The sequence below is a fragment of the Monodelphis domestica genome, chromosome 8 (genome assembly GCF_027887165.1).
Source record: "Monodelphis domestica isolate mMonDom1 chromosome 8, mMonDom1.pri, whole genome shotgun sequence".
NCBI lineage: Eukaryota > Metazoa > Chordata > Mammalia > Didelphimorphia > Didelphidae > Monodelphis > Monodelphis domestica.
The window spans coordinates 76,147,500-76,172,191 of NC_077234.1; the positions used below are offsets into that span (position 1 = coordinate 76,147,500).

Sequence of the window (24,692 nt, forward strand, 5' to 3'; positions counted from 1 at the left end):
TAACTTTTACCAGATAGATTTTAAAATCTTGGGCTTAATAACCACAAAAACTGATTTTTATTAAAGTTTTTAAAAGACTGCAGTGGAATTATTCTCATCATGATAAAAAAAACACCTATTTAAGTTGGTGATATTTACCATACACACTTAAATAATATTGTTATTAACTACTGTCTGAAGTACTGAGGATACCTCATACTTTAATGTTCATATTGAATAACTCACAAAAAGTCATAAGGATATAGGGGAAATCTAAACTCCATTAAGGAAATGGTATTTATGGAAGAGACTTGTCATATAATGTGTTTGCAGATGGCATGAAGAACATAATAGAAAATTTTCAGTCCCTTTGTGTCATTCATGTTTTAGTTCTTTTCAAAACATAACCATAAATGACATTCCACTTTCGTCCAATATAAAATGTGCAATGAATACTTAAAAAATTGCAATGCATTTTCATGAAACTTTTGAATAGGTATTATATTAAGTTATGCATTTTAGTGAGGCATGCAGATTCTGTCAATAGTAAAATGGAAGGTAATATATTTGCTCCCTCTTCCTGAAAGGGGAAGCTTTGTAATATTAGGATTCTTTGTGGATAATGATAAAGAGGTGAATCTCCTTTAAAGTATGTCAAAAACAATGAGTCATGACAGAACAAGAAGATGCAAACCTATAATCTTACTAGAGAAGCTTTAAGAGCCTATTGACAAAGCATTTTTTCCTAAATGATTTATAGTGGTACCAAACATTATGCAAGCCTTTGAAAAACATAAGCCTATTTTACTAACTGTAGGATGAATTGACAGATCTACCACATATTTAGAAAGTTTAACTTTGAGAAAAAGGAGCTAATGTGCTTCCTAGTAGCATTCCTCTACTATCTGTAGCAACATGCAAGATAAGCCATGTCAAATTCACACAGAATTCTGCTATAAAAAGACATAGACAAATCTGGTCTATTCATTTACAAGCTACAGGTAGGCAGCAATTTACCATGCCATGGTCAATGTAAACTTAAATAGAAATGAAGAATACAATTTAAATTTAGAATGATATAGTAAATATGTTTCTAGCATGAAATCTATTTTATATGCCCTTGTTTCTCAATGTAGGCATTTAAAACATAACAAAGTTCTGAGGCTGCCTAATAAAATAAAATTAAAAGCACAGCAGTCATCTTGATAGGTTGGATGCTGTATGACAATTTAAGACTCCATTTATTTAAGTGAAAGAAACCTTTTTCTCAAATAAAATGTTTATGAAAAGATTCTAATAAGTAAGCAAACACTGCTACACTGAGATCACCCCATAGCTGAACTTTGAAAAAAACCACATTTGATTACAAATGACTGCATCTAATCCTTTGAGAAAACAAATGCAACTTGTGCTAATACCGTATACTTACCTAATCAGTAGGGAGGTTAATGGTGGTGGTAGGGTCACAGGCCAATATGAACTACAAGGTTAGATGTGTTTTAGTAAAGCAGTTCCTCTTTAATTACACGAAGAATACATTTTTTTCAGGGATGAGTTATAGGCAATCCCTTTTCTCTGCCTCCCATTTCAAAACACAGTAAAGAGGCAGTCTCCCGCCCTTCCAGAGAGAAACACAGCAGACACACATAAGAATTAAGCTTTGGATCAGTGTTCAGAATTCAAAGCAAGCAGCAATGCTGTCTCGTCGAAATCCAGACTCTCGTAAGTAGAATCATGTTGAACTTATTTTTAGGATTTTTTCAGCTCCTTCTATGAAATCTCCCAATTGATTACATTTCTTCCAAACACCAGATCCTTTGCACAGTGCTTGTAACGGCTGTAGAGAAAGGTGGTTTGGTTAGGATTTCAATACCACAAAAAGCAACAGTATGCTATAGCTTAAAGCCAGCTCCGCCTGAAATACTCTCCGCACCATCACAATATGCGGCTTCGATCGCCTCTTACAGAAAATGCTTACAGTGGACGTGAAGCAAAGGAGTAACTTTAGCTTGATTTCTGCATCACAGAAAGCAGTTTGCACAGACTGCCGCTTTGGAGCTCAATCTACCGGCAGCCGGGATTTCTTCAGTACCACGGACAGCGCCAACAGCTGGATTCAGCGCGTCGCACCGCACAGTGCCAATCTCCAGTAGCTCTTTTTAGCCAGTCTCCAGAAAAGACTAGAATAGAGCGTTTCTCTCTTTCTAGTCGCACTTTTCCCTATGTCAGAGATAGATGCATGATTAAGGGGAAAGGTTTCCTACATGTGAATGTTACGTATTTGCATTGGATCCCCCTCCAACCCCCCCAAATCAATGTCATTATACATAAAGCATTCCTGGACCGGCTGCAGAGAAGTGTTCCACTCGGTAAGTTCCGGAAGTGCCTTGCATCTAGATTTAAGCCATCTGCAGTCCCTGATTATTATTAGGAGATGAGGCATGATCACTGCCAAGGCATCTTTGAAAATGAAACCTCACTGTTGGTATTTGAACCTCTGACTGCAGAAGGACTCCCACTGCTGCATGATTAAACTTCAGATCTTTCTCCCCAGCCTGGATTTGGTAAAAAGTAGCAGAGTTCTTGTGGCGCTTGTTCAGTTACATTAAAAACCAATCTCTTGCAATTCATCTAGTCTGTCATTAGGCGTCATTGTAAAGCTATTTCTCCCCAACCCCTAAGCAAGGCAGCGTCTTCTCTAAATTCTTATTAAAACCAGGGTGGGGGGAGGAGCGGTAGGGAATAGGGATGAAAGGAAATAACCCGATCTCAAATAAATAAGCAGAAAGTTTTAATTTTTATTGGTGACAGTAAACACAACAGAGTGTATCCGTTGCATGTTATCAAGTGAATATTACCTTCCAACATATTTAACTAGTCGTTTACCGGCTTGGAGCTTTAAAAGACATTCTCAGCATAAAAGTGAATGCCCTCTGCAGTGTGAGATGCTGATTTTCAGGACCACGTTCGAACAGTTCCGTCAGCTCCCCCAGAAAATAGGATCTCTCCATTGTGAGAGAACACAACGCTGTGCGCTTCACTCTCATGGCCCATCAGTTTGCGAATTTGACCTGATTTGAGATCTAGCAAATGGATAACCCCGTTGCCGCTTGCTTGAGCTAAAACTCGACCTGAAAGAGAAGAGAGAGAGAGAGAGAGAGAGAGAGAGAGAGAGAGAGAGAGAGAGAGAGAGAGAGAGAGAGAGAGATCAAAGTTTCATTGGAATGGATATAGTTTGCAAGTAAGGAAAAGTTACCATCCTATTTCCAGGGCGTTGCACCAAATTCTCTTTTTATATTGCCAGTACCATGGCATCTGAAATGAGAACTCCTTTATAGGAAATAATCTGAGTCCAGGAAATCAATAATTAAACTATTCAATTTGGGTGATTAAATAAACCTCAGGATTTTTATCTACCATCTTCATTCTGAGGATTTCTGGAATTCTTTTATTCTCAACACATTTATATTAAGTAGCACTTTTGAACAACCACAGAGCAGAGCAACTTCAAAAATCATAATGATATGTACTGTATATAAGGATAAGTTTTAGAGAGTTTAGGGTGACAAGTTTAACCAAGAACAAGTTATAGTTTATGTGTGCTTTATCTAATAAATTGCCATTCTATTTTAATGCTGATTGATTGTAAATATTGCATTCGAATCTTCATTTAAAAGCTATAATAAATTTTATGATTTAAAAATAATTGTAATATTCATGACCTTCAGTTTTGTATGAACAATCCATAACTTCATTACAAAATCAATTAATTCTCTCATTATGACTTACAACTCATGATACTAGTTATATAAGAAAGCTAGTTACACATCAGCGATAGTATTCCCAAATTTATTAGGGCATCTGCCTTTAAGTGTCAGCATTTTCCTGCAAGGAACCCCAAATAACTAGTGAAATTTGAATTAGTGTGGTCACCAATAAGTTAATGCCACTTTTACCCCATGGGTTTTGAGATTAAAATGAATAGAACATATTTATTTAATCTCTGATTTTGGAGGAGTAACATAGATAAAGAGGTTTTCTACTTGAATCTCATGTTCACTTGGGAATCATTGCCATCACAAGACATAGATTCCAATGATGCACACTTATCCGAATTTGAAAAGAAAGTGGCTTCAGGTGATGTAATGGGAAATTGTAATTTTTCTTTTTGTAAAAAATTTTCAATGCAAAATCACTTAAAATACTTAAACACATTTAATCACAGGCTGTGCCTCAAATGATCATGAATATGTGTAAAGGAGGGACCATTTTGGAAGTATAGTTAACCATGATAAATATGACCTATTTACAAACCTTTATAAGTACTGGGCTTCTTCATCTAGAACAAAGCCTGACACAGCAAAGATTCATAGGATGGATTAGGGTGTCCAAAGCAGCAGATGTGAATATTTATTATAAACTCTCCTCCAGTAAGTCTTTGCTGACAGAAGCATTACATATGGATTTCACTTTCAGCCAGGTTGTATAGGCAATTGCTGTTGTGACTTTCCTAAAAGCCAAACAAGTAACTTATTTCTTGGATTATTCACACAGCAACAGCTGGGAAAGGGGTAAGTGTTATATCCAGTCTCTTAAATAAAGGAAAACAAATCAAGAACTCATAAAGAGGGGAAAAGGTTTAGCTCAAATCCAATATCTTTATGAAGCAAAATTCATCAAATGAGTATCTGAAATATTTTACTGGCTTAATTTATCAGACCTCTTGGGAACTTTCTAAAAGTTTGCTCAACAAAATAGAGAAGACAAAAGTATTTAGAATTAAACTTAATGAATATTCATAAACTACCCATAGCTATTCCTAAATATCAGTGCTGATAAGTATTTTATATATTGCTTGCATGCTAAGAGATTTATATTAACTTTTGCTCACCTTAAGATATATATAATGGGAGGAGTCTCTTTTTTCTATATTATTAAATAGTTTAAACAAAAGCATCATACATATATCTTTATACCACTCCTTGAATAAATTACATTGAAGCAATAGAAACACACAATGGTTCAAGACCAAAATTGTTTTGATTTGGAGTTGAAGCTGGTGAAAGTGGTGTGGGCAAGGAGAATTTTGGCAAATCAGTAGGTTTTTTTAAAGGAAAAACATATTTATTTGGTATATATAGATATAAATACTGAAAAATAGATGGGAAAAAAGAAAACTAGATGACATTTCTCCTAATAAAATAATCAAATACCTAATAATTGATATAATTTTTGGGAAAATAATTTATTTTTAACTATACATTTGCATATATTTCTAAATATATGTATTTGGTGTTTCTACATTCACAAATATGTAGCTCTTCATGACTTTGGATAAATTGCTTAACTACTGTTTCCTCATTTCTAAGGTCCTTCTTAATTTTCAGTGATAGTATTAGCAGGAAAACAATGATTTTTAGACAATGCAATGTATCAGCTCATTTCTAGGACAACTACATTGCTTTTGTTTTCACTTTTCTTTAATAGAAAATGCTAATGTAAAAGGAGAGAAAAGGAAGGCAACAAAATGGAAATTTTAAATGGGGTCTTCTTATTAGCATTTATGAAAAATTTGAACTAATAAGAATGCTTATTGTAATGTAAATGTATCTCTTTATAAGATAGGAAATCCTATTTTAGGAAGAGGGAAGAGGAAATAAATTATTTCATTGCTGGTAAAAACATCTTTATTAAAGTACCAAGTAAAACAAAGCATTAAATAAAACAAGTGTCCTACAAAACAAAATTACCATTGAAATATGCTCTTAGAAAGTTTATTTGCACAGCAACTGGAATATCAGAGGAATCATATATTAAGACGGTAAACACCACAATAAAACCACAAAAATCAAAGGCATGTGATGAAAAAAAATGACCCATGTAAATTTCAAAAGTATAACCATATATATATTACTATAAAATTAGATAAGAAACTAGTTAAATTGATTTAAAAGATATTATTTTGACATATTGGGCTCATTTCTTAATTCCAGTCAATGAACTTTTAATAATTCCTACTGTTTACAAAGTATTGCTAAGCATCTTAGCCAATAAATGGATTTAATATTTTTCCTAGAATGGTTGGGGTATAAATGGTCCAGAAACAGGAATTATATCACTTTTAAGAGGCATAATGGAAAGAATTTTGGACTTAGAATCAGAAGATTTGCTATCTGCTAGATATATGACCTTGGACAAATCATTTCTTAATTTCCTCACTTGTAATATGAAAAAAAAATTATACTAGATGAGATTAGATAAGGTCTTTTGCAAAGAGGCTATAATTAACTAGTAATGTCTGCCAATGAGAAAACAGCATAAACTCATTTGTTGGGGTGAGCAGCCTGGATATCACCCTCATTTGCAAGGGGAAGAAGGGGAGAGGGAGGGTGAACATAGAGCTGCACTTTTGTGTGAGTTGGGGGGGATGAATAAAGAGGTTTCATTCACTACCCACCTCACTCTAAAATTATGTTAAAGATAGAAGTACCTCTAGGAGTCATCTAGCCTAACTTTTACAGAGGTGAAAACTAAAATTCCATAGATAATGACTTGGCCAAGGTCACAGAGGAATTCAACTTTTATTGAAATTGGAGTTGAGTTGAAGTAAAATGTAGCTCTTCTCTTCTAGACGCAGAGAATGTTGGAGCTAGAAGGACTCTAGAAGCCTTTGCCCTATTTCCTATTTCAAAGAAGAAAACGTTGAGGGTTAGTGTTAGGGAAGAGACTAGAATCCAGGTCCCTTAACTTCCAAATTCTTGGCTCTTTAAGAGTGTTGAAATTCAGTCTTTATCAGGGGCACTCCTCTTCAAAGAGCATTGGCTCCTGCTTTTGGGACTTGGGCTAGATAGTTGAATAGGTAATAAAATGCAGATGTTTTCTGTCTTTCTAGGCATATGCTGCCCCCAAAATGCCTCCAAAGAAAGTTTGAAGCAAAGGTAAAACTGACTAAAATGTCCTGGGAATAGAGGAGGCAGAGAAAACACTAGAAAGATACTGTCCTTAGGATGGGTACAGGGGCTGTATCTTTTCCCTAATATTATCCCACTAGTATTATACCACCTGATGGGCATTCTCTTACTCTTTCCATGAATATTTGGTCCCCGGATGCTCCATTTAGTTGGCTAAAATGTGTAGGCTCTCTATTGAGTCTATCAGGCTCAAATAGGACCTACCCAAGAAACCTAGGTCCTTTCTCTGGGTCAAAGATTGGCTTATTTCTGTCTCTATTCTAAATCTGGTAGCGTTTAGCCAGCTCTAGATGTTGCCACTGACAGTGTTCTATCCCAACCATTTCTCTCTTAGGTGAAAGGTTTCTTCCTTGCCTTCTTCATTAGAGGAAAAAAAGAGGTAATGGAAGTTACAGGGAAATAATTCCCTTGGGAAAAGATTTGCTGTGGTTAGGGTTTAGCTTTCAGTTCTTAACATTTTAAAAGTCTGTTTATATGTTTTTATTATATAGTGAGGTGGCACAGTGGATAAACTGTTGGAACTTGGAATCAGAAAGACATGAGTTCAAATTCTCAGACTCTTACTAGCTGTGTGACCCTGTACAATGCATTTAACCTTTCCATGGCTCAGTTTCCTCATCTGTAAAATGTAGATTCTAATGACTCTTTCCTTCTAGGATTGTTGTATTGAGATATCATATGTGAAGCCTTAAAATCCTATATATAAATTCTAGTACTTTACCATGTGCTATAGATTTATTATTTATATATGAGAGCAAGTTCAAAAGCCCTTCTCCCATGTCAGCTCAAACTGCCAAAAACTGGGGACATTCCATAGGAATCCTCTCTTGCATCTTGGTCCACAAGTCCTGCAAAATCTCTCTCTCTCTCATGTCTCTATCACAGCACATACTATGATTTGACAATGAAGTGATTTTAAAAACCTTCAAAAATTTTGAATTTAAAATTCTGAATTAGACAACATTGTGATTTTATTCATTTTGGGGTTTATTTAATTTTATTTTAAGCTAGGCAATCTATGAGTCAAAAAGTAACAAAAATATCAAATGCAATATCTAGGAAGCTGATTAATCAATATTTAAGGCTATTTCCTCATCTTGTTTTTCCCAGATGCTTTATTAATATAATCCCATAAATACATATGAACACATAAGCCTATTTTCCTAAAGATGTTTTCCTAATGAATGAAAAAAATTAAATAAAACAAATGACTATTAATTTAGGAGTCAAATACTTAAGGCTTTTTATCTACAGAATCCTTAAATTGACTATTCCTAATAGAATTGTTCTGAACCCAATGGTCCATAAACCATGTGCTCTCCATTCAGGGATCATTAACAATAGAAGCCTTTGATAAAAGCTATATTGTTGAATAGCTTCTTACTACTAATAATACATTTTCAATTGAGCATGATCTAAATTGTTTTTTTGTTAAACTAACATAGTTTAGGAAATTTTTGAATGTATAAATGTAAAAGGATAAAATTTGGGGGGGCATACCTAAAATTAATTTTCATCTCTATCATCTATTATACAAATAAAAAGTGATGCAAAATAATTTGTAGAAAGCACATTCTAGAATCATTAAGGGTTTTCTTAACTTGCAAAATTTATTTTGGGGCCATGTTTCAGAAAATTATAAGATTTTTTACTTGGAATAGACCTCAGTGGCCATAGAATCTAACCCATCCATGAAAAGGATTTCCACTATAATATAGTTACCAAGTGCTCATTTAGTCTCTGTTTAAAGATGCTGAAGGACTTGTAATCCACCATCTCTCAAAGCAGGCCATTTCACTTTTGGGACTAGTGGTTAGGAGGTTGTTCCTAGAATTGAGACTAGATTTTCCCCTTTGCATAACATTTATCATTCATTGTTCATGCTTCTGTCTTCTGGGGTCAAATGAGATAACAACAAATTGCCACAAGGCTAGGATTTATGTAGTCTTTTTAAGTTTGCAAAATAATTTGCCAGGAAATCTCATTTGATTCTCATGACAATCATAGGAGGCAATAATAAAAATAATATTTATCATTATTAGTATCCGCAATTTACAGGTTAGGAAACTGAAGCACAAAATAATTAAGTGACTTGCTCAGAATTACTTAATAGGTATCTGAGTTAATATTTGATCTCAGACCTTCATTACTCTAAGACCAATACAATGAACCACCTAGCTATCAAATCTCTCCTTTAAGTGATAATCATTCAAATACTTGGAGATAGCTATCTTATCCTTTGAGTCTTCTCTGAGCTAAAGATTCCTAGCTCTTTCAACAAGTCCTCCTAAAATATGTCAAGGTCCTTCAAGTTGCCCTCTTCTGGTCATTCTCCAACTAACAATATTTTTCTTAAATTGTTTTCAACTGGAAGGGAACACAGTTCTTCAGATAAGGTCTGATAAACAGAGTCTATTGGGTATATTACCCCCCCCCACACACACACACTTTTACTTGTATTGAAACTCTAGTTAATGTATCTCAATATTATATTTCCTTTTTATTTTGGCTACCACATTGCACCATTGACTTATGTTGAGCTTGCAGTCCACAAAAATACTTTGGTCTTTTTCAGAACCACTGTTATCTATCCATGTTTCCTTCATCTTACATTTGTGAATTTCATTTCTTGTACAAAATGCAAAACTTTACATTGATTTCTACTGAATATATGCCTATTGTATAAGATTCAGCCCAGTGATCTAGCCTGTCAAGAACCAATTTTCTTCCATCTGAAAATCCAATAGCTTATTCTCTATATTTTTATTCTAGTCATTGAGCAGTTGTTTCTTATAAATTTCTTTCTACAACTAGAAGTGAAAAGTTATATCAGAAATAGGAGACACATGGTGGATATGTGATTAGTTGTTTTCAATACAGGAAAGTAGTCTTGGGAGCCTTGATGAGGCTGTAGGGACCATATTGACCTTAGGGATTCTAGTTAGTGAAGGCCAAAAGACAATAACAACAATTTTCTACTATTTATGCTGTAGAGTGAAGTAATTTGAAATCTACAAGGAAGTTATCCATGCTTTATTGAGATTTAGATGAACAAGAAGGAAATATTGGTACCTTTTCTCTCTTTACATAGGAAAGTTAATTATGAGTAATTCATCTAGTATCAGTGTGGTTTTGTGTAAAGTTCTATCCCAGAGGATCAACAGTTCCAGACATCAGATGCTAATTCATACTTGATATTATATTTACAACTCTTATTTTTGCTACATAGTTGTGATAACTAGTATGGAGTCACCAACTTGTGCCTAGAAGTTTTATCCCCTTTAAAACTTTGTTATTGTATTTATCATTTGTTTCTCTTGTAGAAAAATGTGTTATTAATAGGGTTTCTTTTAATGAAGTATTTTTCTTACAGCATTAGCTGATTGGATTCTCTATTAAATGCTTAAGAGTTTAGGGCAGTGACATAAATATTTTAGAGACAGATCCCAGACTACATCCTTACACCACATGTGAGTCATCCCCATATGGAAAGAAGTGCTCTCATTGGGTTGCTAGGCAGAGGGACAGGTGGTGTGAAAAAAATTTCCTTAGGTGTGGTGGGGAGGAGGAAAAGAGAAGACCCTTCAAGCATGCATGCCATAGGTTTGCCAACATAGGTCTAGGGGAACCTACATCCCTTTACCAAACAAGACCAGCCAATACTTACTCTATTATTCAAGCAATCAATGCCATCTGGTGATGGCTATCCAAGTTGCAGATGCAGGATCTTTGGAGAATATGAGTAGCCCTTAGAATGTATGATATGCTTTGCCAATTTAATCCTATTTTAGTAGTGACACATTCCATAATTAACAAATAAGATTTTGGAAAATGATATAAAGGAGTTCAACTAATATTGTTACAATTTCTGAAGAGCTCTCTCTATATAACATGATCCAAAGAATTAAAAAATCGCTGTCACTCAGAGAGCATTAGAGAAGTATATGGTATGTATGAGTAAGCTGAAACATGTCATAAATAAAGAAATCTTAAGAACCTCAGTAAAAAAATTATCAATGAAATAAATGATCAAAAAAGCAGATGTTCATATACTACAAGGAAATGGGCTTTCTACTAGGAATACAGCAAGGTTTTATTGGAAAAACTATCAGAATAATTGACTGTATTAATAACAAAACCAGTAGAAACCATATGATTATCTCAATTGATGCAGAAAGCACTTTTGATAAAAAATATGTTCCTATTAAAATCACCAGATAAAAGGGGAAAAGACCTACTTGTATGAAAATATTTATAGCTGCTCTTTGTGTGGTGGCAAATAATTGGAAATTGAAGGGATGCCTTTCAATTGGGGAATAACTGAACAAATTGTGGTATGTAATGGTGATGGGATACTATTGTGCTGTAAGGAATGATGAACAGGATGATAGCAAAAAGAGCTGGAAAGACCTTCATGGACAGATGCAGAGTGAAATAAACAAAACTAGAAAAACATTGTGCACAGTAATAGCAATACTGTGGAATGATCAACTGTGATATACTTAACTACTCCTTAGCAATACAAAGATCCAGGACAATTCTGAAGGACTTAGGACAAAGAATGCTTTCCACCTCCAGGGAAAGAATTGTTGGAGTCATAATGCAGATGAAAGCATATGATTTTTCCATTGTTTATTTGGGTTTCTGTTTTGGGGCTTTGGTTTTATAAGATTACTCACAAAAATGAATATAGAAGAAACCAAAATTAATAAAATTTAAAATTTAAAAATCTACTAAAGAGCACTGGAATAAGTGGAAAAATCCTTGAAATCATTAATAGTGTCTATCTAAGACCTTCTGCAAACATTATTTATAAAGGGGGTGTTAGAAATCATCCCAATAAGATTAGAAAAGCAAAGGTGCCCATTACCATAACTATTATTCAATATTGTACTAGAAAAGCTATGTATAACAATAAGAGAGCATGAGGAAATTGAAGGAATTAGAATAAGCAATGAGGAAATACAGCTATCACCCTTTGTAGATGATAGGATGACATAATGAATCCTAGAGAATCAACAAAAAAAAAATCAAAACCAATGAACAACTTTAGCAAAGTTGCAGGATATAAAATAAGCTCACACAAATCATCAGTATTTCCTTATACTACCAAAAAAGTTCAACAAGACCTGGGAGTCTACTTGCCAAGATAAATCCAGGAACTATATGACCACAGCTACAAAATACAAAATACAAAAAAACACACAAATGGAGTCAGATCTAAACAGTTTGAAAAAAAAATTAATTACTCATGACTAGGCTGATCCAATATAATAGCATTGACAATGTATTGTATCTAAATTATACCTGAATCAATTTACCTTTTCAGTGCCATACCAATAAAACTACCCAAAAATAATTTCATAGAACTAAATGCTAGAACTAGAAAAAATAATAGCAAAATTCATCTGGAAGAACAGAAGGCCAACTATTTAAAGGGAATTAATGAAAAAAAAATAAGGAAGATGGCTTAGCTGTACCTTATCTTAAACTGTATTATATAAATTGACAAGTAACAGAACAATCTGTTACTGGCTGAGACATAGAATAGTGGACCAGGGAAATAGCATAGCCAGTGAACATGCAATAGTAAATAGCCATAATAATCTAATGTTTGACAAACCCGAAGAACCAAGCTTTGGCAAGAACTTACTATTTGACAAAGACTGCTGGCAAAATTAGAAAACAATATAGCAGAAATGAGGCATACACCAACATCCCATGTCATATGCCAAGATAAAGTCAAAATGGACATATGATTTTGAAATAAAGGATGATACCATGAACAAATTAGGAGAGAGCACAATTGGATACCTATCATATATATATGGATAAAGGTAGAATTTATGATGAAACAAGACATGGAAAACATTATATGTAAAATCGATAACTTTGACTACATTAAAATAAAAAGGGTTTATAAAAACAAGACCAATTCAACCAACATTAGAAGGTAAACAACAAACTGAGGAAAATGTTTATAGCAAATGTCTCTACAAAAGGCCTTTTTTTCTCAAATATATACAGAAATGAGTCAAATTTATATGAATGCAAATCATTCCCCAACAGATAAATCATCAAAGGATATGATGAACAGACTTCTCAAATGAAGAACTTAAAACTCTAGTAATACAAAAAATGCTCCTAATTATTATTAATTAGAGAAATGCAAATTAAAATAATTCTGAAGTATCACCTTACACTATCAGATTATATAATAAGACAAAAAAGGAAAATGATAAATGTTGGAGGAGATGTTAAGAAAATAGGCATACTAATAAATTGATGGTGGAGCTGTGATCTGATATGACCATTCTGAAGAACAATTTGGAACCATGCCCAAAGGGCCATAAAAATGTGTATACCTTTTGATCCCATAATAATACTAGTAGGTTTGTACCCCAAAGAGATTAAAGATAGAGGAAACGCACCCACTTATATAAAAATATTTGCAGCAGCTCTTTTTCTTATGACAAAGAATTGTAAACTGAAGGGATGTACATCATTTAGGCAATGGCTGAATAAGTTGTGGTATAAGATTACAATGGAATTCTACTATTCCATAAGAAATGAGAAACAAGATGATTTAAAAAAAAACCTGGAAAGACATGAAATAATGCAAACTGAAGTGAGTAAAATCAGGAGAATATTATAAACAGTAATAACACTAATGTACAATGATCAATTCTGAATAACTATTAACTATTATTGGCAATACAAACATTCAAGACAACTCCAAGAGCCTTATTAAAAAAAACTATCAACCATTGTAGCTATCACTGTAAGAAAGAACTGCTGGAATCTGAATACAGACTGAAGCATACAATTTTCACTTTATCTCTTAGGAGTAGTTTTTTTAAATAAGTTATGTGTCTTCTTTCATCTGATGAATATGGAAATATGTGCTGTATGATAGTACATATATAATATATCTTGTTATCTGCAATCTCAGGAAATGGAGAAGAGAAAAAGGAGAGAACATGGATTATGAAATGTCAGAAAAGAATCATTAGCCATTGTGTTAACATAAAAAATTAAATTAAAAAATGTGCATGCCCCCTTGTGAGAGTAAAGGATCAGCTTCTGTGATTGCTTTCCTATAATATTTGTGATGTCAGGAGACAAAAAAAGTGGACCCTTTGTGTTAAACCTATGGGAGAGCATAGACAAGAGTAGCAGCATAATTTGGACAGACATGGATGGTTTGCAGGAACCATCATCTACATTGATGAGATCTCTGTGCTAAGCATACATTTCACATTTAATCTAAAGTGGCTGATTATTGATTGTTTTCACCTGTTTAAGGTATCAGGCCAGCTATCTCTTAAGTTGATTAACTTACTTCTACATATGGATTTTTCCCCCTAGACCTGTTATCTCATTGCATAGGGAATGCCTGGTTAGGAAGTTCCCTCTACTAATACAGATCAACAACTTCTGGAACTCATAATTTTAGAGAGTTGCATGGGGAACTTAAAGCTTTTAAAATAATTTATTAAGGGTCATAGAGCCAATATGTGGTATAGGCAGGATTTGAATCTAGGTCTTCATAACTGATATTAGCTTTGTATCCAGTATATTATACTGACTCTTGAATAGATTATATGAATTAAACCTGAGGAAAAGGGCAGTATTTCATGGCATGATTGTTGACTAGAAGTAACTATGTAGTAACAGAATCTTTTTAGAGGCACTTTGACTGGGGTGTGTTAAACGGGACAAGATATTGTCCATAACAGATATATGTGTTTTAGTAGATAGCAAGTTCAATGTAATTCAGCAGTATGAGATAGTAGCCAGAAAAGCTAAATCAATCTTAAGCTGTGTTAAGAGAGTTACAATGGCTACAAGAAAAGAAGGAGTTGAACTATGAATGAAGGAGTTGAACTAGATGATTTCCAAAGTTCCTTCAGGCTCAGCCTCAGAGATCTATGAACTATGATAGAATTGCTACATTCTGCCCTGATTAGATCACCTTTTGTGCATTACGTTCCTTTTTTGATACCAAGTATTAGGAAGGACACTGACAAATTATACTCCCTCCAGACAAGGGTAATAAAGGGACTTGAAAGGATGCCAAACAAAGAACAGCTGAAGTGATTATGGGTATTTAGCCTAAAGAAGAGGCCAGAGGGGATGGCAACTAACTTCAAATATTTGTATGGCTATTGTTTAAGAGGGAATAGACTATTTCATTTGGTTACAGTGGACAGAAGGAGGAATAATTGATAGAAAATACAATGAATTAGATACTAATTTAACAAAAGGAAAAGTTTCCTAATAGAACTGTCTGAAATTGGAATGGGTTTCCTCACGAGATACAGATTTCAATATCCCTGGAGAGCATTTAATTTGTCAGCTAATTTTCTGATAATACTGTTACTTGGGTAGAGTTTGTATTAGATCTTCTCTAAGGTCCCTTCTAACCTTAAAATTCTTTTATTCAATGAGCAGGATTTCAACCTGTGAGTAAGTTATGTGGAGTAGATTCCCAATAGGCAATTTTCTATTTCCTTAGTCTTCTGTCCCTTTTCACTCCTATACTCTTCAGTGATTTTGCTTCTTTTCTCACTTTCTTTCCAAAAGTGTTCTTGAGTGAGTATTGAGTGACCACCAATTTCATATCTCAAGGAGTACTCTAAAGTTTAGTAAATCTTTATTTGGTCTCTTACAGGGCCTAAAATGCCCTCTAGCAAAATTATCCAAAGTATAAGAGTCTGGTTACAGAGTAAGCTTTTAAGATCCACTGACACATTAGTATGGAGTATATATTAGATTAGCAAGATTTCTCCTTGGGTCATAAAGTATAGGACAGCAAGGGAATGAAACACCACATGGAAAATTTTGATAGAGAAATGTTAAGGCTTGGATTATGGGGTACTTCTGATGAGATAATGTATTTGGGTTTCCTTACAGGTCATGGATACATAGAAAAGAAAGAAGTACAAGAATGAGGAAAAAAGAACAGTTAAATAAAGATGAAATATAAATAATCCTGAGTATTTCAACAATACTTCAACAATTTATTAAGTAGCTATGATGTGCCAGGTGTGTCAACCTACTTATTTAGAGCTCTGTACACTAAATTTTTTTTCTGTCTATTGTCAGGTTTGGGGAATTACATGCGGAAAAAAAGGTTAGTTAAATAGGAGATGAAGTTTGAATAATCCTGAACAATTCAACAACAATTTGACCATTTTGGCATTTGATATTTTTACATGATTGTGCATTTTGGCTTTGTAACCTAACACTTTATTGATCTGAATACAAAGCATACAAATTATAAAATGAATCCTAAAATGTAAACCATTTAAAATGAAAAAAAAATAGTTTTCTTTGCCCCCAATAATCACATGATTCTATTATTTTTAAAAAAGCCCTTTTAAGTAAAAACCTATTCTTTTATAAAACCTTTTATTTTTTTATAATGAAGCTTCTGGCAAACAAACATATAACTCATTATATAATAAGTTAAAAAGAATTCTGGATAGTGGAAAAATTTTAAAAGCAGTACTCTGGTTTTCTATTTACAAATGGTGATAGAAACTGAGCATCACAACAAAGTAAGCCCTTTGTAAGTGCCAAGTAAAAGTTTCCCATAACAAAGCACTAGTAGCCTTGAAGGCAGAAGAGGAAAAGAAAATTCATGTACTCTATACTGAGTATAGTTGCTAAGAATACAGACTGGAGAAATTGGTTTCTCCCTTGGTTCACTAGCAGTAAAGGCATTAGACTCAGACTTTTCCCTCATGAACCAGGGGTTTATATTTAGATGATATTGTTGGTATTTTTTTCTCCTGCAGCTACTGCTAAGCAGAACTGTAAAAACTTTAGCTGTATTGATGGAACTTGTAGAATGATTGTAGACCCCATTCAGGCTTGATATCAACTAAATATGTGGGGAAAGTATAGACTACATTCAAACAAATATTGCAGATTTGTGTGGAATTATAACAGTGGGATGTATAAACTTGGTTCTGTTAATAATTGTGTGTCCTGGGATAAGTAACCTAGATTTCTGACTCTTAGATATTTCATCTAGAAAATAGGATTCTTCATAGGTTCTCTGAACCTATAAAAATTGCCCACAACTTAAAGATATATAGATATAGATATATACATCAAAGTGTATAATGTTTAGAAATCAGATCGATGAATTATTTATTTCAATTTTATTTTCAGTTTAGTTGCTACTGAAGTTGATATGACATAGTCTTGTAATGAATCATAGTGATCCAACAATTAGTTTCAAACTAGATCAGTTCAGAGAACTTAGAATCTATCACAACTGATAATAACAAAAAAAAAAACTTAAATGGATCATTGGGTTATAGATTCAGAACTGAAAGGTATGATAGAATTAATTGATTTCCAAACTTTCCTTTTACAGATGAAGATATTTAGAGCTATGAGAGCTTATATGAGTTGTACAAGATCACAAAGAGAGTAAATGGCAGAGCTGGGGTTCTGAATTAAGGTCCTCTCATTCCAAATAGAGTATGAGTCTGTCTCTCCTATGCCAGGGTATCTCTAATCTTATCTTTATTTGCATATTATGTATGAATATATACACACATATATTATATATATTCATATATATAATAGTTTGTTCATGTTTGTACATCTTTTATCTAAGATATTTCAAGGATCCAGACCATGTCTTCTATTCTTTTTGTTTATTGTAGTTCATCTAACATAATGAGTACACAGTGGCACTTAATAAATGTTTGATGAATGAAAAGCATATTCTAAGTATGTTCATGCACCAAATTTGAAGAGAATGGAGCTAATATTCAGTAATTATTTTCAAAATGAAAAATTGATAAGCACAGTTTACTTAATAAAATAGAATATAATCACAACTTGTTAGTATATGTCAAATAAATACAACATTTTAGGATATGTGAACCCCTTTCACTGATATATGGATGGGGGACACCTTGCTGTAAAAACATTACAAAGCAGCATTTTGTTCTACTGAATCAAATGCTTTTTTTTTCCTACCAAAAACAACAAGCATCATGAGATTTTATATTTCTATATCCTTCAATTATTGTGGTCCATTTTTTAATATTTTATGAGTTAATAATTTTTTATCTCTATAATTATGAGCCTGAAACATTGTAAACTCTTTTGTTCTGAATAGAATCCTTTAAATCACATCTGAAACTTAATCCCAAGCCAGGGCTTTGGACTTGGGCAAATAATCTATTAGTGACCAAAGATCCATTAGAATTTACAGAGAACATCACTATTAATTAGTCAATTTAGTCATCAAATATTTATTAAGCTAATACTATGTCAAGCATTTTGCTGGACTGGCAATACAAAAACAAAAAATTAAAACTGTTTGCTCTCAAGGAGCTTAGATTCTAATAAGGGAAATCAACCTGTATATGTATAAGCATATAAAAGACATATATATCCATATCTATCTTTCTACATATATGCATACATACATACATTTATACACACATATTTACATATTACAGTCATTCTAATTTAGAGGCACAGTAATTGGAGGAAAGAATCTCAATACATGCTCTTGGTTTAAAAAATGGCATCCATATCTTATCCAGTATATCTAAGCCACTATCTTTCCTCCCATTGCCCCAACTTGTTCTCTTTTGTTTGGCATTCTAAAGTTCCCATCCTTCTTGCTCTGAAACTCAAGCCTTGACTTATTCTTGTTAGTCTTCTTGGACATGAGTCCTGTCCTGAACTTCTTTAAGGCTATGTGGTTGAGTTCCTCCTCTCTGCTACCAAGTCTTATTGATCTGTCTGTCACTATCCATAGGTACCATTTCCTACAAAACTCTGATGACACTATACACTGCCAAACTACTGGTCTACCTACTTTTGACTTACCACTAGGCTTCCCTCATGCACAGGAGATAAAAGGCTGAGATTAGAGTCAAAATGAGCTGATTTAAATACTGTCTCCGAGACTTTCTATCTGGGTGACTCTGGGAAAGTCACTTAACCTTTCTCTGCCTCATTTTCCTTATCACTAAAGAGGCAGTTGGATTCAATGGCCTTACATTCCTAAATTTACATTTATGGTTCTATGATGTGATAATCATAAGCATTCTTGGATATTTGACTCTTGCCTGTCACAAAATTATAGCACTAAAGAATTTCAGAGTTAGAAGGGGACTTAGCAGCAATTTAATCCCATCCACAAAAGAAAAGAGATTCTATAATGGACCCAATAAGTTTTCCAATGGAAAACACACACACACACACACACACACACACACACACACACACACACACACACACTACCTTCAAGGAGAAACTCATTCCTCTTAAAGATACTGCAAATTGTTAAGATATTTTCCTGACTTCAAGTCTAAACTTGCCTTTTGGAACTTCTACCTATTCCTCCTGGCTCTTTCTTTCTTTCTTTCTTTTCTTTCTTTCTTTCTTTCTTTCTTTCTTTCTTTCTTTCTTTCTTTCTTTCTTTCTTTCTTTCTTTCTTTCTTTCTTTCTTTCTTTCTTTCTTTCTTTCTTTCTTTCTTTCTTTCTTTCTTTCTTTCTTTCTTTCTTTCTTTCTTTCTTTCTTTCTTTCTTTCTTTCTTTCTTTTCTTTCTTTCTTTCTTTCTTTCTTTCTTTCTTTTTCTTTCTTTCTTTCCTTCTTTCCTTCTTTCTTCTTTCTTTCTTTCTTTCTTTTCTTTCTTTCTTTCTTTCTTTCTTTCTTTCTTTCTTTCTTTCTTTTCTTCTTTCTTTCTTTCTTTCTTTCTTTCTTTCTTTCTTTTCTTTCTTTCTTTCTTTCTTTCTTTCTTTCTTTCTTTCTTTCTTTCTTCTTTCTTTCTTTCTTTCTTTCTTTCTTTCTTTCTTTCTTTCTTTCTTTCTTTCTTTCTTTCTTTCTTTCTTTCTTTCTTTCTTTCTTTCTTCTTTCTTTTCCTTCCTTCCTTCCTTCCTTCCTTCCTTCCTTCCTTCCTTCCTTCCTTCCTTCCTTCCTTCCTTCCTTCCTTCCTTCCTTCCTTCCTTCCTACCTTCCTTCCTTCCTTCCTTCCTTCCTTCCTTCCTTCCTTCCTTCCTTCCTTCCTTTCCTTCTAGAAGCACTTACTTAGCAATTATTATGTGTCAGGTCAGGGGATGTGAAACAGAAAAACTAAAAGAGCCTCTTTCCTCATGGAGTTAATCCTTTATTAAAGTAAATAACATGGTATTTCAAAAAACAAAGTAAATGCCAAATGTATCCAAAGTCAATATAAAGTTATTTCCAGAGAGAGGGCAGTAAAGCCGGGAAGATTAGGATAGACTTCCTATATGAGGAAGCACTTGATATGAACTTAGAAGGAAGCTTAAGAGTATAACTGATAGAAGTGAGGAGTGCTTACCGGGTTATGCAAAAGACATGGAATCAATACAAGGAATGTCATGTATGGGGAACAGCAAAGAAGGCAGTTTGGAATGTAGAGTGCATTAAGGAGAAAGATTTGCAATAAGCCTATAAAGGAGGGCTAGCAAAATAATTTAAATGTCAAATAAATGAGTTTGGAATGCTTTGGCAGCAAAGATAAGTGTCATAACCCTTTTCTATTCCCTCTTCCTTTATACTCTCTTATACTCTATGTTTTCCAGTCCATAGTTTCTCTTGTTTTAAGTAATTTTTCAGTCATGGTCAACTCTTCATGACCCATTTTTGGTTTTGTTGGCAAATATTGGAGTGGTTTGCTATTTCCTTTTCTATTTCATTTTAAAGTTGAGGAAATTGAGACAGAAACATGATTTCTCTGGGTGTTCCCTCTTGGGAATTTTCCAGGACCTTCCCCAGATAGGTCTGTCTAGTCTCTTGGTCTGAGCTGCACTGTTGTATTCCATTCCATAGTCCATAAAAATCTAGGCATTGAACCTGAGGTTTATTGTTTTTTGAGTACTTAAAAATAATATAAAATTTCAGATGTTAATGCTGTTGTTCATGTTATTCACATAGCATTTGTCACCTGACACATTTTATTGTACTTATTTATGAATATAATTTAATAGGCTATGTGATGTGGCAGAAAGAGCACTGGACTTGATCCTAGGCTTAAATTATTTTCCCCCTGATTCTTACTAATTAGTTATGTAACTCTGAGAAAGTTCCTTAGTCTCACCAAGACTCATTGTCATTCTCTACAAAATGGGCCTATTGTAACTCCTAATTTAGAGGGACAAAAGGAGAAATTACTTTGTAAAGTAATTTGTCTCATGAATGTGATTTATTCTTTCTTTCTATAAACAGACTTTAAGGTTTTTAAGGTCCAAGATGATGGTTCATGCACCCCATTTTCTCCCATGGTCTTCTTTGCATTATTTTGTCCATGATAAAGTCTTTTTATTTTATTTTTTGTAAAAACTCATCTTCTGTTTTAAAATCAATATTGATTCTAAGGCAAAAGAGCAATAAAGGCTAGGCAATCAAGATTAAGTGACTTGTCCTGGGCCACACAGCTAGGAAGTGTCTTGAGACTAGATTTTAACCCAGGACCTCCCATCTTTAGGTTTGGTTCTCTATCCACTGAGCCACTTAACTGTCCCTGCACAAAACAGATTCTTGATAAGACTTTTTGCATCTGAATTGATGTTGAAAAGAGAATACCTTTAGCTATAATTAGAGGTTACTTCCAAAATGTCTTCTAAATGACCAGATATATGGGTCTCTCAGATATATGGGTCAAGTTTTTGTTGCATAAATTATCTATACCAGTAGCTAGAAATATTTAATTTCTCATAAGAGATAAAAAAGTACTTAAATATTACTTTATGGTCATTATACTGGTCCTTATGGAATCTACTTCTATTGATAGACTTCCTGGAAGGGGGAGGGGGATGAAGAATTTAAGAGAATAGCTTTTAACTCTTTCAGAATTTTCATTTCTCTTAGAATGAATGAACATACCTTTAGGGCTTCAAATAGAAACAGTGTTCAAAAAGAGATCAAGTAGCTCCCCCATGGGGCCTGACTTACTCCTGAAATGTATTTTAAACATTGCAACAAGAAGATATGGTACACAGTTCTCATTTCTTTCCCATTTGCAAGAAAATGAATTTTGACCCAAAAAATCCATCATTATTCCAATATATTCATGAGAACATTTCCAAACCCAAGTATATGTTTGTATGTGGTATGTCACTGCGCATGCAAAACACAATAATATCTTATTTTCTGCTATTACTGATCATATAAACTGAAGTAGTTCTGGTTTGTTAAAGCAATTTATTGTAATTTGTTATTGCATGACAGATGACCAGGATAAAAAAAAACCAGACAAGATTAATTTGGTGGGTTGATATAACCAAATTATGTAATGTAGAGGAACAGGACCTGGATTTATCAAAGAACATGGACTTGACATTTTGATATTCCATGAATTGCTAAATAGAAATCACAAAGATACTTGACAGTTTCTATAAAGGGGATCCAAAGCCAAGGGTTAGGCAACACTTTACTGGCTGTGTATTCATTGGTCAAAGATGATGCCATCTTTGTAATGTACTAAATTGACAAGCAGAGCTTGGTATTTGACTATGACATTCAATAAATCATGTTGACAGGAACCTTTGATTTTTTTTTTATTAGAGGAATAAGACAGAACATTAGAGGTTGTTTAGCAGTTAATGTATCAGAGTTAGGAGTTGAATCCTCCTTGGAAAGCCCTTCAATAGATGTAAACTAATTCACTCCATATGGTTGTACTTATCAACTACTGTTAGTTAAGGGAACTATAGATAAATATATTTGTTAAATCTAAGACAAATGAAGCACTAGTTAAATAGAAGTAATAGACACTTTATCTATTGAAACAACAAACTTTATTACTTTAGAAAATTAATTTAGAAGGTCTGCTACTTTTCTAGTGATGTAATACTCTCAATATTAAATGCCAGAATTTTTTACTAAAAAAAACCACCAAATTTTATTTGGATTAAAGAAAAAATGTATATCAAGAATAAAAAGTCTGCAGTTGACTAAGGACTGAATGTACAAACTGACTTACCTATTTCTATTGCTACACATGGATATAAGAAAAATGGCATAGTTCATCAAATCTCAAAATTAAAGGGGACTTACATACACCATCTCATTTATGTGGTAAGGGATTCTCTCTACAACACCTCTAAAAAGTCAAAACCTGCCTTCCATTTAAAGACATTCACTGAAGGAAACTCAGTAGTCTCTGAGGAAGCTCATAACACTTTGGACATTTCTAGTTATTTAGAAATTTGTCCTTACATTCATTCTAAATCTGTCTTTTTGAAACTTTTAGTTTTGACCCCTGAACTAGTCAGAGAATTATGGAACTTTAGAGTTGGAAGAGACTTTAGAGCCCGTCTGACCAAGAATCCATTTTAAAGTATTCCTGCCTTTTATTTAGTAATTGAACTTCCATTTTTAGACTTTCAGAATCTATGTACTCTTATGAGCAGCCCATTCAACTTCTGGTCAACTTCTTTTATTAAACAACATTTTATTTCCCCAAATTTCATGCAAAACAATTTTTTTACATTCATTTAAAAATAGAGTTCCAAATTCTCTCACTCCTTTCCATTATTCTTCCATTAGATGATAAGAAGTCTAATATAGATTTTAAATGTGTAATCTTATAAAACATTTTTCCATGTTGGTCATTTCCATGGAGAAGATCTCAAACCAAAAAAGAAGAAAATGAAATGTAGTATGTTTTGGTCTGCATTCAGACTCCATAAGTTCTATTTCTGGAAGCAGATGGCATTTTTCATCATCAGTCTGTGGGATTTTCTTGTAATTAGTACGGTAATGCATGGTTACCATTATCAATCTGCTGGGATTGTCTCTGTATTTCTGAGAATAACTAGGTTGGACAACTCTTTTTATATCAGGCTGATATCTGGATCTTTGTAATATTCACTTATTATTCCTTCAGCTCTCTAGAGACAAGTATACTATTTAATCCTTTTCTCACATATAGTCTTTCAAACATTTGAAGACAGGAAATCATGCCCATTCTAGTTCCATGCTATACCCCAACATTATCTTTTCTTCTCAAATGTAAACATTCTCAATTTCTTCAAAAAGTGATTCTGTTATTTTGTTAATCTTCTCTTGATGCTTGCTTTTAGATGCTCTCCAGGTTCTCAATGTTATTTCTAAAATGGAGCATTGAGAACTACATACCATTTACATATAATACATTGGGACTATCACCTCCTATTTTCAGAGCACTATATCTCTGAAAATGCCCTAAGATTTTGTTAGCTTTTTAAATGTTCAAAACACATGATTAACTCATATTGAACTCATTGTCCATTAAAACCTCAGGTTTATTTAACAATAATTCTTATCTAGTCACCTGACCCATCTTGTTGTAAGGAAATCTATAAATCTGAAAATAATATATCTGATGGTAAGTATAATTATGATATTATTATTTAACTTTCTTTATTAACTTGATGTTTTTAAACCAGTTGGCATTTTCCACCACAAAGTTCTACTTCTAGGCATCATTACAGTCTTAGAATTACCTTAGGTTCTAGAACACTATGCCAGGGAAATGTAAGCATTGACAAATTCTATAATGCTGAAAAGGCTGAATCAACCAGAAGGTTGATATTTGGTAATGATGCATTATAGCACTAATGATAATAAGTATTTGCCATGAAGATGATTAAAGCATTATGCACAAATATTGGTTTCTTGGATAAAGAATTAGAGAAATTCTATGAAAAACTTAATAGAACTAAAAAAATTAAATCTATATGCATACTTACGTA

At 33.4% G+C, this 24,692-nt stretch overlaps 2 protein-coding genes across 3 annotated transcripts in view; both read right to left on the minus strand.

Annotated features, from left to right (window-relative positions):
* The window catches only part of VWC2L (von Willebrand factor C domain containing 2 like), a 169,247-nt gene extending 166,625 nt beyond the window's left edge, over positions 1 to 2,622 (minus strand). Inside the window, exon 1 of the mRNA XM_001364020.4 lies at positions 1,409 to 2,622. The gene's annotated coding sequence lies outside the window, so the exon portion shown is untranslated. The remainder of the gene's footprint in view (positions 1 to 1,408) is intronic.
* A 135-nt stretch (positions 2,623 to 2,757) lies between these two features.
* The window catches only part of SPAG16 (sperm associated antigen 16), a 1,430,359-nt gene continuing 1,408,424 nt past the window's right edge, over positions 2,758 to 24,692 (minus strand). For both annotated transcript variants that reach the window (XM_007501789.3, XM_056807933.1), the window contains one exon: positions 2,758 to 3,110. In XM_007501789.3, coding sequence (XP_007501851.1) covers positions 2,935 to 3,110 — 176 coding nt within the window. In that variant the 3' untranslated portion in view covers positions 2,758 to 2,934. The remainder of the gene's footprint in view (positions 3,111 to 24,692) is intronic.